At 34.6% G+C, this 13,893-nt stretch overlaps 1 protein-coding gene across 5 annotated transcripts in view; it reads right to left on the reverse strand.

Annotated features, from left to right (window-relative positions):
- Positions 1 to 13,893, reverse strand: part of MYO1B (myosin IB) — a 197,362-nt gene that overhangs the window by 13,589 nt on the left and 169,880 nt on the right. For 3 of the 5 annotated variants that reach the window (XM_023499351.2, XM_012544877.3, XM_023499350.2), the window contains exons 22-26: positions 11,469 to 11,555; positions 11,088 to 11,174; positions 8,481 to 8,567; positions 4,473 to 4,547; positions 1,361 to 1,495 (exon numbers count right to left, since the gene is read on the reverse strand). In XM_023499351.2, the coding sequence (XP_023355119.1) occupies positions 1,361 to 1,495; positions 4,473 to 4,547; positions 8,481 to 8,567; positions 11,088 to 11,174; positions 11,469 to 11,555 (471 nt within the window). The remainder of the gene's footprint in view (positions 1 to 1,360; positions 1,496 to 4,472; positions 4,548 to 8,480; positions 8,568 to 11,087; positions 11,175 to 11,468; positions 11,556 to 13,893) is intronic. The other 2 variants (XM_023499352.2, XM_012544878.3) reach the window with 2 other exon arrangements.

Here is a 13,893-nt window from a genome sequence, read left to right on the forward strand (position 1 = left end):
TCTGAAAATCTTAAATGTGCCTTTCACGCCAATGGCTCTTGGTGGTCTGAAAATGCTTTGATTCTCTGGTTTTGAAGTCCATATCATTCCTTCCTCCCGGCATATTCTTTGAAACAAAAGCAAGTAGAACAGAGAAGATCCATCTATAATGTAGAATCCAATTTCTCAGCTAAAAATAAAAAGGGGCAGGTTATAGCGAATGTATTTTTAAAAATGTCTAATGCAGGGGTCCTCAAACTACGGCCCGCGGGTCAGATGCGGCAGCTGAGGACGTTTATCCCCCTCACCCAGGGCTATGAAGTTTCTTTATTTAAAGGCCCACAAAACAAAGTTTTTGTTTTTACTATAGTCCGGCCCTCCAACAGTCTGAGGGACAGTGAACTGGCCCCCTATTTAAAAAGTTTGAGGACCCCTGGGACACTAATGCATGCACTCCCTCATTTCATAGGAGTGTGAACAAGACCTCAGTTTCTAGAGTTATGTGTCGTGTGTAAGGAATGAGTTGAAGGGTGAGGAGAAGTTCAGTACCTATAACCTCACTGGGATGACTTCACTACTGTGGAAGATGCTTATCTGTACCTTTACAGATATCACTGGTATTTGTCATCATTATCTGTAAAGTACCTAGCCAGTAGACCACCATCACAGACATCTTATGTTAGAGGCAGAAATGGAACCTGTTTTCTTGACTCCAAGATACTCTATTTATTACTAATAATTCCATTTTTTTTACAGAAAGCAATTTTAAGAGTAACTTTCAGTTCTGAGGGCTGCATAGGAAGCTTTAAAAGGCAGAATAAGGAAAAAAAAAGTAACTCATGTCAACACTGGGTAGATTTTTGCCATCTCCATGATATTTAAAACAAGCTGTACATGACTTTGTTCAAATAGATGATGCTTCATCCAGCTTTTCCATATTGACATGCACGAAGATAGTTAAACAGAAACCCCACCACCATCACCAGCAGAGGGTATGGGAGGACAATACTTTTCCTACAATACCCTTTTCTTGCCATTAGCTAGAATGTTACTCCAGGAGCTCCTAGACTACTGCTGTGAGGTATGCCAGTGAATAAGCATCAATAAATACTTTCATGCAACAGGTATTATACCTGGAATACAATGAAAGCTCCTTACCCTCAACCATTTAACAAGGGGAGACAACATGAAAATAAATATGTACATACAAGACAAATACAGGATAAATGAGAGAAATTCTCAGGGAGAAGACACTAGGATTGGAAGTAAGGGGTAAGTTATCAAAGTCCTGGGACTGTTCTCTGCCATCATAGAAAGAATATTTCTTATAAACTCAACAGAAAGTCAAATTCTCTGAAAGTGACAGCATATGGTACCCTACCCTCCACAAATGGAAAATCCTTTTTAGTTCTTTGTGAGTAGAATCCAAGAAGAGGTAAGGTCTTGCTGGCCAATTTTTGTCTATTGGGGATAAAGAAGGCATCTTATTTTTCATTTCCAAGAAGTATTTCTGCACCTGTGTTGAATTTAAGATGAGAGATTAGATCATTTGCATTAACCAAAGAAATGCATTGTTTCGTATATAAAACACTGCCAAATCTCTATATTAGTATTTTAGATTTTGTTTGCTTACTTTCTGCTGAAATTCTTTGAGCCCTCCTTTAAGGAGGGCTTTTATTTTCTGAATAAGCATTTTAAGCATCCTTTACCAAATGTTAAGGATTATTAAGGAAAGAAATGGAGCTCTTGGCTATTTCTGGGTGATAAGAGTGATGGAAGAACTAAAACTATAGTTCAAATCCAGCCTTGGACACTTACTGGTTGTATGACCTTGTACAAAGCACTTTAACTTCACTGTTTGCCTTAGTTTCCTCAACTGTAAAGTAGGATAATAACAGCATGTATCCTGCAGAGCTGTTGTACAAAGTGCTCAATTAGCATATTGTCTGGCATATAGAATGTGATTATATATAAAGGCTTATTTTCTTGCCTTCCTCCTGCATCTTCTGTATAGCCACACAGACCCTCTCCTTTCATTCTTTTCAACCCTCTACCTTTAGCTCATTAAGTTCTATTAGAGTTAGTTTATTATTATGTAAATTTATATACATATGCATGTCTCCTGATATAACATAGAAAATAGAGATTATCTCATTTTTTATCTTTGTATCACCAGAGTCTAGTCAGTTGGTCAGTCAACATTCTTACTACATTCCAGGTATTTCACACTTTGGGGTTGTAATATGAAGAAAGGCAAAAATATGTCCCTGCATCAGAGTGGGGAGTCCAACGGGGGAGAAAACCTGAAAATAACTAGGAAAATGCAAAATATATAGATGTAAGATAAATTCAGAGGTAAAGGCACCAGCTACTGGAGGGCCTGGAGAAATCTTGCAATAGGAGATAAGATTTGGGGGGAGTCCATAAGAAAGCCAGAACTCAAAAGTGTGGTGGGAGATTGGTCTGGGCACGGTCAAGACAAAGGTTCCCAGATAAGAAATGGAATGTTATGTGTGAGGAACTTAAAGTAAGTCAATTGTAGTGTGGAGGATGAGGAATAAAGTGTAAGAAAACTGGAAATGCAATTCTTTTTTAAATACATTTTCACATATATTTTATTTTTATGCTTTAGAAAGTAAAAATACACATGGGTGGAAATCTGTATTAGTAGGGCAAAATTACTCTCTATATAGCAGAGATACTTAATCTAGAGTCCATGAAACTGATATATTTTATATTATGCTTTTCAAGACACTATTCTGAGAAGGGATTCATGGACATTAGGCTGCCACAGGGCTTTAGGACACAAGGGAAGATCTGCTCCATTTGCACTCTGTCAGAGAGTTTCTATAACAGTGGTGTACACTTTGGGTGAATATTTGTCTGTTTCATGCCTCTTTTTATATTGACGATAAGAGGATGGCTGAACAATGTTATTTCTGTTTCTGCATCTATTAGTGAATATTTACAAGATCTTAACATTTACATATTGGAACAAAGCCTTTAAGATGGTGCTTTTCTCTTATCCAGTCAAATGCCTTTTTGGAATCTACAGTGATAAACACAGCTGAAGTTCATTATCTACATCTTTTAGTCAGCTGTGTGACTGAAGTGGGTGATCATGTCCAAAGAATTCATCATGGAGTGGCTGATCTTCTGGTGGTAAATCTCTCCATAATCTTGGTAGGCTGGTATTTAGACCACAGACAAAAGTCCTTGTAAGATTTTAAGTCAGCAAATAATGTCCTAACGTTCTAAAACTAGGAATTTCTTTTACAGATTTGCAAGCTGAGCATTAACACAAATGTCTCTGTGCTTCTTCCAAACAAAAAGCACTCTCAGGGCTTGAAGAGATGGACCATCTAGTCCAATCTATCTGAGGGAAAAAAGTGCCCTCTATAACAGACTCCACCAAGTGTTCATCTAGCCTTAGCTTACAGACAGATCTCCTAAAATTATGAGAGAATCTATTAAATTATTAAAAAAAAACCTCATTCCACTTTTGAATTGTTATAATTCTTTGGAGATTTATCCTTACAGTAATCAAGACTATCTCTCTGCTACTCTCTTCCATTTCTCACAGTTCTGATATCTGGGACCAAGCTGAAAAAAACAATGGGTCTTCCATGTGGATAGTCTTTCAAACACCTCAAGGTAGCTATAGCATCCCCTTATCCCATGCCAAGTCCCTTGTTCTTGGGCCCAATCTCCCCAATTCCTTCAACTGATTCTCAAGGGCCATGATTTTAAGGCCTTTTGCCATTTTACCTGTCCTTTTCTGGGTATTGTCAGGTTTATCAAGAACTGTCCTAAATGACTATCTGACCAGGACAGAACCCACCTCCCAGTCTTACAAACTTATGAATCTCTTAATAAACTCCAAGTCTGATCAATTACCCCCTCCCATATTAGCCTGCACAAACAGTTAAAAAAAAGGGAATAAAATTTTTTATATAGCATCTACTATGTGTCAGGCTCTTGTGGTAAAAACTTGCAATTATTATCTCATTTGAGCCTTCTATCAATCCTGTGGTATATTATTATTCCTATTTTACAGTTAAGGAGTTTAATTTCACTAGAGCAAGTTTGAACTAACATTTTAGCCTAAGATCTTCTGGATTCTGACTGATATCCAATGTTAATTATCTTCCATAGCTTTTCATGACTTACAAATTTAATAAGCAAATAAAACCATGTTACTATTGAAAGTATTAAACAAGGCAAGAACATATCTGTGAGGTACTCCACTAGAAACCTCTTTCTTGGATAACATGAAATTATTAATGACTTCTCATTTAACCATTCATGGAATCTAACTATACTGTAGTCTGGCCTGAAGAGTATTATCAAAAAAAACTATTATAACTCAAATTGGGACTGGCTACTATGCTGTCTGCTCCCCCAAACAAACTGTATTTTTCTAATCATATTATTTAACATTTACATGATAGTCTTAATAAGGCATAGACAAAGTATAAGTGGTTTGAACTTACGATTCTCTGAAGTGTAAACTCATAAATTTTCTTGCCAGCATTGGCTCGGAAGAATTTCCGGTATTCTCTCCGTACCTTAAAAGAAAAGATTAGGATGATTAAGTAGATTGAGTTCTGGCATTTCTTTATAAAAGGTAGTATTTTTCTACTTAAGAGAAAAATATTAGAAAAGGGAATTTACAAACATGCTTTCCAGAAATAACCAAAATAATTCAAGCATACAAAAAAAGTGATAATTAGGTAAGAAAAAAAGGGAGGGGGAGGGGGAGGGGAAAGAGTTAGAAAAGATGCCAAGAAGTAATACTTGATTTTTTTCAAGAGTTCTGGAGTTGGAGGGGTTTTTTTTTAAGATCCTGATTAACTTTTTAAGAGTAGAGCATTTTAAAAAATAAACTCTTAAAATTAAATGTATATATATATATATATATATATATATTTAAAACCCACATAATGTTTTAATATAACTATTCTCTAAAAGAAAAATGAATACTAAAGAACTACTTAGAAGAGATTAAATAATATTTAAATTCTAAAAGATATACAAGTGACAAGATAATCAGAACATATGATCCTAACTAGAACTAAATTTTGATAAGTGAATATAAATATTTAAACGTGTGTGTGTGTGTGTGTGTGTGTGTGTGTATAAAACTCTTACAGCTATACTATTATTATGTACTATGAAAGAAGTTAAATTATCTAACCAAAAAGAAAAATTTTTCCTTCGATGTTCATCATCATATTGAAATAAATGCAAGAATCAATATTTAGCTATCAAAACTTTGGCTTATTCAGAAAAATAACTAAAGAGAGATAGTCCCCTTTGCACTTTTAAAAAATAAAACACAGTACAAGTCCAAAGTTTCAAGCTCTAACCAAGAGCCAAATATATTTCCTTTACATTTTAAAATTACTTCTTCTTTTTCTTTAGATTCTAAGTGATTAATGATCATTATTTCTCCTGGGTAACAGTTATCAGATTAATAGAATATTTTAACTTACATTCTACAATCATTTCTGGCTACAAGAAAAAAAAAGAATAAAGCTGACAAATTTTCAAATCCAAAGACTACTTAAAACTATTTTCACTAGAATACATTTTGTATAAATGGACAAGACACATTTAGATTTAGAAAAAGGAGAACCCCATCATAACATAGCTCATTGGTACCTCATGTTAGATAATAGCATATGCAAAACTATTATCCTTTAAAGAAAAAAAAAAGCCCTTAAGGCCTACTGGAATCTGTTAAGCCTGCAAAATGGCATAACTCTAAAATTGGATCCAATTTGAGAAATTCAGTAAATACTGACTTGACCCCTATGAGGGCTTCTAATGTACTTTGAAATTATTTCCAAGTGATACTAATTAAAGTAGCAAATCAACCCATAGCATAAAAATACTACTCATAAGTTCTTTGTAACTTACTCTGTATAAAATTCTTGAACTTGAAATATTTAGCTCATATTATTTAAGCAACAGCTATTTTAAAATGGGAAAACTGATTTATTTTTTAGCTGTTATTTTTAATATTTCCACAATGCTAGGTAAAAAGTGAATTAAACTACTCAGACAAAGCAGTGAATCACATAATGGTAATTAGGAATGATTACACCTGTGATTTACTATACTGATTCCTCAGCAAAAATAAGTAAATTACTACAAATAGATAAGATGAAAAAACAAATAAAAGGTTTAGTAAATTACTGAAAAACAAAATGATCACATGGTACATTTCTTGAGAACAAAGGTGACATTTGTTAAAGTTTTTCTTTTCTTTCTTTAAAAATTGTTGGCTTAAGCACACAGTGTATCTACAATAAGAAGATAGTTTGTCATTTCTCCTTAGCTAAATCTTCTATTTTTTAAATTTCAGATACATTAATTAAAATGGTAATCTGCTAAAATCTTATAAATGGAACTAGTGATCAGAATTAGAGTCTTCATAGTAAAGATTTAGATTTCCTATGATTATTCAAATTCAAAAACATGTGCTTATCTAAGAGAGACTACTTAAATCTATTTTCATAAATAATATCTTCTTTCTTGTAAATGAATAAAAAAGCAAAGTACACCACAATTCATTTTGCTCACACGGTGTAGCTGTCAGAATATTGATAGAAAGATAAGAATAAAAAACAACCTATATCAGAGAGGGCAAAATACGTTGTTATGGTCAATGACTGTGTACACCCAGCTCTCTTCAATGTATCTGGGGCTTCATCAATGTAGGAATTGTCTTCAATGGTACAGAATGAAATCCATTCATACCACTTAGCCTGTGTGGCTCCTATTTCCTTCTCCCAAGTGGAGTCTCACCAGTGTGTTAAGAGATTTTCCTCTAAATCTTTTTCACACTATGTGGAATATATGCAACCTTGCTCTATAATAAGAGTTAGTGTTTATATACATAGCATTTTAAGGTTTCTAAAGGGCTCTAGAAATATTACTTTTTTTGATGCTCCTAAGAATTCTGGGAGGTGGGTGCTGTTATCTTCCCCATTTTCCAAATTGGGAAACCAAGGCAGAAAAGTTAGATGATTTGGACAAGACACACAGCAAGGAAGCATCTGAGGTCAAAATCTGAACTCAAGACTTCCTGATTCTGGGTCATCTATCACCTGGCTGTCTGCTACACAACTAGCTTCTTTTTTTCATTCATAAATTTTTCTTATAAAGTTACTTCTGGCATTTTTTTTAACATAAACTTTTTTTTTTGCTGGTATTTTAACATGACATAATCACATCTGCCATGTGGGTGTGTATCCTGATGGGTAATTCTTCATTTTAAATTATTAAAGACTATGCTATTTCATAATTTGTGTTCATGCAGAATTACTAGAAGAATATTGTGGATTACAAAAGGGCTATTGGTTCTAGGAAATGTTTGAGGTCATTTAAAAAACTAGTATGATCTCCTAAGGCTAATTTTTTCTCTTCTTCTCAAATTTTGGGTCTGGCTTAAAGCCTAAACATATATATTGACCACAGGCATTCCTAATCTGCTTGCTTTTTTCCTGGAGAGAAAGTTGGATTAAACTCTTTGGAGTGATGATATATCTCCTTGAAGAGGGTCAGCAATGTTCCAGGGCTTAACTCCATTGGCATCTCCACCTATGCAAAAAATAGCCACTTGGAATACATACCTCTGCATTCTATAGGAAATATCTCTTTTACTGATACTTGATGATGAAACTCTACCAGGAGACTGGTAAACGATTCTGAGAAGGATAACATTATCTCCCTGTTTTAAGCTTTATTTGGCATTCAAAATTAGAGGAACAAAGTTATTTTGGTACTTACAAATTTCAACAGAGCTTGAACAATTTTGACACACATCTTAAGAAAGGAAAAAATATTTAAAATGCCCCAGAGTGGATCATTTGGAAAGTTTTCTAAAGTCTAAAGCAATATTTAGTTTGTACACCATGATTCTAATGCCATAACACTTGCTTTAAAGCAAACACATTTTCTGAATTTAGTGTCCTGATTTAATGTGAGTGGTCCATTAGCCAAGCCTCCAGGGCGAACACAGATTGCCTTTCTTTCATCTAAATGTAGAAATGTAGTGAAGCATGATTTGAATTACATATTGAACTTGCTCTCTGATGGGTGTTTTAGGGAAAGCTGTGCTTTGGGGGTTTCTTTTCTATAAATCTTAAGGCATTAAAATTAAGACTGATAAAAGGAATAGAGGAAACACTATTAAAAGATGTTGACTTATTTAATTGAACTGAATCAATGTTAGAAGTCTGATGAAATAAAAATGTCTCTAAAGATCATTCTAAAATATGTCACAGAGATTATCAAAATATTTATTAAAATTGGAAAGTCATTTACATGGCTTATGCCCCCAAAAGAAAAAAAAAATTAAGACTGGAGTTTAAAAGATAATGCAGATCAATAGCAAGCACAAAAAAAAAATTGACAAAAAAACCAGTTGATGATGTTAGTAGGTGCCACGCTTTACTGAGTTGATTGTTGAGAAGGAGTGTTTGAGAAAGTACCTTCAGTCCAAGCCAGTAAGCCCAAATGACAGCAACTGCATGCTTACGCCTAGCCTCCTCCTTCAAGCGTTTCAATTCCCTTCGAGCCTAAAAGGTTTAGATAGTGAATAAAAGAGACAGCCCAATGCAGATAGCACAATGTCCAGAAAAAAGCACTCCAAAACAGAACAGCTGATTTATGAATAAAGGTTACAGAATGATGAAAGAATAGGATATGACCATTTAAACCCAAAGAATGAATGTGAAAATGGTGCAAAGATCACTAGTATTTTCAATGGAACAAGATTCTTCAAGAGTCCACTTGGGGTATATAAGGCCAGAGAATGACCACATTCTACCACTCTTCCCTTTTCCTTTTTGTCTTGTGCCTTCCCTCTTTTTTTTCCTTTCTTTTTTATTCTTTTGTATTCCTTACACAATTAGCCCATAAGACATTAGGAAGACAAAGGACAAAAGAAGCCATATGCCTTTGGTTTTATTAATTAAAAAGTAAGATTTTTAAAAGGAAACACTCTTAACAGTGACTACAAAAGGGGAAAGTACAAATAAAGGTTGTTTCCCTGAAGACTGACCTTTATATTAAAAAATTTTATTGTATTAATTAAGAATAATAATCTGAATATTCTTTATGAGAATTCAGTTGCTATTATAGCTAGGTATAAAAGGAAATATAGTGAAATGAACTTCAAACCTCAGTTTGGAAAACTGAGTTTGGAAAAAGAAAAAAAATGAAGAAATTGCCAAGTTTTAAAGTTAACTATAAACAATCAATTTTAAATTAATTTAAAGTATTTGTTATACCAGAAAAGAAAATGATGTTTTAATGACTGCATGGAAGACAATATTGGAAATTTTTTGAAATTGTACACAAAATGGTGAATTTTACTTTCTCCTTTTTAAAAGTTCATAAGATTTTTGTTTTAGTTATTTGGTAAAGGTTCAACTATTAAGATGTATTTATGTTAAACCTTCAATAGGAACAATGATTTTTTTTCAACAATGTGGCTATAGCCACGTACTTACACTATTAATAATTTTCATATAAAATGAATGGTTGGCGTGTTTCTCTTTATGTGTACATCTCAAAAGAGGTAGATATAATCAGATTGCTTTCTATCTTGGGTGGAGAAGGGAGACAAGGAGAAAAATTTGGAACACAAGATTTTGCAAAGGTGAATCTTGAAAACTATCTGCATGTATTTGGGGGAAAATACCATATAAAAGAAAAAAAAGGAAGTAGATATGTGTGATTCAAGTATAGAATCATGTAGTTCACTCTAGACTATAGGTCTCAAATAACTACAGTTCCAATTACAGATGGAATTTTGAGAAACATTTCTTTGACTCAAAAATAGATGAAAATAACTTTGATTTACATGAAGAAATACTTCATGTCGTCATGAAATTCTAAAACAAACTAAGTAAACTGTGCCAACTGGGCTGAGATATCTTGATATGTGGAGTTCTGCTGTGCCCTGTCCCCATTTTAACTTCCCACTTATGTGTTGTATGTAATTATTTGAATGAAAAGTCCATGAATGTAGGGGCTGTCTTACTTTTATTTGTATCCCAAGTGATTACATGAAGCCTGGTACATAGTATACTTTTAATAAATGCCCTATGGATGCATCTATACTATAATAGGGTGTGTGTAAATCTACTTTAGATAACTGAGCTCTTTGTATGACTTTTCTCATTAAATTGCAGTGATAGTAGTAATAATAATTGATATTGTAGAGCATTTGAAAGTTTGTGTTAGATGTAGGCTTTGAAGCAGGGTCTTCCTATGTCCAACGCTTTATTCATCAGATCAAGCTACCTTAGAAGGGCCACAGCAACAATTTTAACTTTAAAAAGAAATCCGAATTTTGAGCAAAGAGACCTTCAGTTGTTTAAAGTAATAGAATATCTAAAATATTGCTCCCTGGAGTATTTTCAGTGTTCACACAGCCTACAACTCTAGCCTGGGGATTAGCAAGAGTATTTCAGGAGGACTTTGTTTCTGAAAACAAACAGCTGATGCTGAAATTCCGGGGATTCCTTGGGGGTCATAAGCCTAGTTTTGCATGGAAACAGCATTCTGTTTAAACTCTGATGATAATATTTTATATTCGTAATGTTTCCTACCTGATAGCTGATAGTCGCCTCATAGGCCTGATAAATAATTTCATTTTTAAACTTCTCTTAAACGTATGTGCTTTTTAAAAGTTTTTTTTTAAAGCATTTCCACTGTAAAGAGATTGCATGAGATACAATCCACATTTAAAAAGCAAATTACCATAGAAAGTTACACATAATGGCAAATAGCCAAGGGAAACATGCATGCTCCATTTTAGTTCAAACAATTTAAAAACCTATTCTTTTAAATTTATAACATGTTTTTAATTCTACACTAGCAATTCATTAGTAAGCCATTAGTACTATGCCTGGACATGCTTGAATTTACTACAAACACTAATGACATTAAAAATCTTTTTGTGGCATCAAATGCATGCACCAATATTAGCCAACTTCAATATTAGTCATTAATCCTCTCTATATGCTATTGAATAAGCTTGCGGACCATCAGGTCACAGAAGGAAGTGATGGAATGTGTGCGTGAAGTACCTTAAGTCCAAGCCAGTAAGCCCAAATAACAGCAATAGCATGTTTATTCCTAGCCTCCTCCTTCAGTCGTCTCAGTTCCCTTCGCGCCTGTGGTGTATTTGAAAAGGAGTTATAGAAAAGTTTAAGGCAGAAATGGTTACTGCTGGTTCCCAATGGAGAAAGAAAAAAAAGAAAGAGAGAAACGAGTCAGTATAAAACAGTTAACTTGAAAGCATGTGCTGCTGTTCCACGCCCAAACTGTTGAAAAACAAGCAAGCAGCAAAAAGGGAAATAAATGCAAGTTTGGGGAGTGTGAGCAAGTGATGTATTTATCCGTTCTTTATTAGGGAGGGACCACAATTCTGCTCCCGTGTCTCTCCCCAAATTGTTGGCTCTGCCTACCTGTGTACCATGCCAAAAAGCAGCAATGGTGGTAACAGCTTCCTGACAGCGCTTCTCATGTTTTAATTCACGCAGAATCTTTCGAGCCTAAGGTGAATCAAAAGGGAAAAAAAATTAAAATTAAAACAGATTATCTCCCATCCCATTTAAAACTTAAACTGTTTGCCTTAGTTTACTCAACTGAAAAGTGAGGATAAAAACAGTTCCCATCTCCCAAGGCTGTTGTGAAGATCAAATGAGATAATATTTGTAAAAAAAAAAAAAAAAAAAAAAAAAGTGCTCAGTGCAGTGTCTGGCACCTAGGAGGTGCAATATAGTTACTTTTAAAATGAAGATAATTTTTAAAAATTTTAAGACATCACCATGACCATCCATTCCTTCTCCTTTAACAACCACAAAGATGAGATGGGAAAAAAACACCACCTCCTTGTAGAGAGAGGAAGGGGATGATGAATTCAGAAACATCTCATATACTCTCAAGATTCCATTGATGTGGTTCTCAGTTTTAATCTAAACAGTTTCCTTCCTTTTTATTTTTTGTTAAAAAGGATGACTTTCTGGGTGGGATGTGAGAGAAAGGACTATGTTCAGAAATTTAGATGATGGGAAAATGAAAGATACCAAATAAAAGCACTTTTAAAAATTAATTCTATTTTTCAAAAGCTTATTTTTAGAAGAACTAATGTTATTTCACCACCATTAGAATTTTATGAGAGTCAAAAAATGCATTGGCCAAGTCTTCACAACAATTCTGTGGGGAAAGAAGTCCCAAGTGTTCTAATTCTATTTTACAAATGATTAACCAGAAATGAATTGATTTATTTGTCTCTGATCATTCAACCAGTAATTCCACACCAATATATCTTTATGTCCAGTCTTCTTTCTATATCTTATTGCTCCTGCTCCAGGGCAGACTAGAAGAACCTGACATTCATAAATGGCAAAACCAACACTTAAGAGAAGGATCTGCATCTACTCTATGGTGATTCAGTGGTTCTCAGAAAGTGGGCTAATGGGACACTAGTTGTCCTATGGGTTATTGGCAGTGTGATCCCATTTAGCAGTGATGTGTGAAATATAACGTGTCTGCATCTCCATTTCTGGCATGACCAACTTTTTTCTGTATTTTATACAGAACAGAAACAACATTAACGACTCATTGGTGTCTTGGGAAAAACAATGTGTTTCCTCCTGACAGATCTGGGGTGTCCTTATGCTGACTGTGATGATGGTAACTAAGAGCAGCATCTGTCCCAGCTATACAATGCTCAGATAGAAGGACTGAACTATGACATCACTTGAGTAGAGAAAGGAAGTTTTGACTAGCTCTGTCCTTACACATCAGACAAACTCGGGCAAATCACTGCAACTTGTAGACAGATCATGTAAAAAAAAAGGAAGAATAACCACCAGTTTGCATGAAAGGGATGTCTCCTTTGTCTGATGTCCCTCTATTAAAACAAACAAAAAATCTGCTTGTATAGCACAAAGAACAAAGAATTTGGCAGAGGTTGAGCAAAAGCATGACGTTCATCCAGAAAATTGCTGAAAGCCAAGGCTGGGCTGATATACACAAAAAAGGGAGCTGGAATCTTGGGGAGTAGGTTAAGGAAAGAAAGGTGGGTAAATGTGGTTATCAAGTGGGAAGAGAAGTTATCATTGGAATGAATAACAACAGAACAAACTGGATATGAATACTGGGGTTGATTGATGGTGGTAGGATCCAGAATTAGGAATGACGGCAGGGAGGAACAATATTATATTATTAATTGGACTTGAGTTCCACTTCGGCATTTGCTACAGTGAAGGGTGTTTTGCTTTTAGGATAATCAGTCTTAGCAGTCCCTTACAAAGGTCAATCATTCCCAAGGCCTACAGAAATTCCACAACTTTGAAGATGGCCTCAGAGTTTTGAGCCGTTATCAAAAAGTTTTATCCACACCTGAGCCAGGGTATTTTGGGGCAAACAATGGACAAATAACAGCCTAAGGTATCTTGGAACAAGGACATTAGAACAGCCCTGGAATTTGGTAGGAAAGAAGTAAAAGCAGGCAACTGACCAATGATTCCTCTAGAACTGATCTGGGACTCAGAACATAATCACTCTATGATAATTCAGGCATCCTTGACTGGAGAGTAAAGACAGAAGAAAGGAAAAAATGGAGGTGCCCCACAACCTGGCAGGATTTAAGGGCATGGGAGTGAGGCCTTCTCAACTAGAGGTATCAAACATGCCCCAGCATGGCCAGAATCAGGTTAAAATGTAATTAAGAAATAGTTAACAAAATAAATAAAAATATAATAAAACAACAACAATTTTAAAAATTAAGACAATGTGGCCTTACTGCTGAGAAATTTAGCTTCCCAAATACAGGGTATTTTTGACAGGGTAATTTTTTTTTTAATCACTGACTCTACCCAAGTC

Source organism: Sarcophilus harrisii, chromosome 3, assembly GCF_902635505.1.
Source record: "Sarcophilus harrisii chromosome 3, mSarHar1.11, whole genome shotgun sequence".
Classification (NCBI taxonomy): domain Eukaryota; kingdom Metazoa; phylum Chordata; class Mammalia; order Dasyuromorphia; family Dasyuridae; genus Sarcophilus; species Sarcophilus harrisii.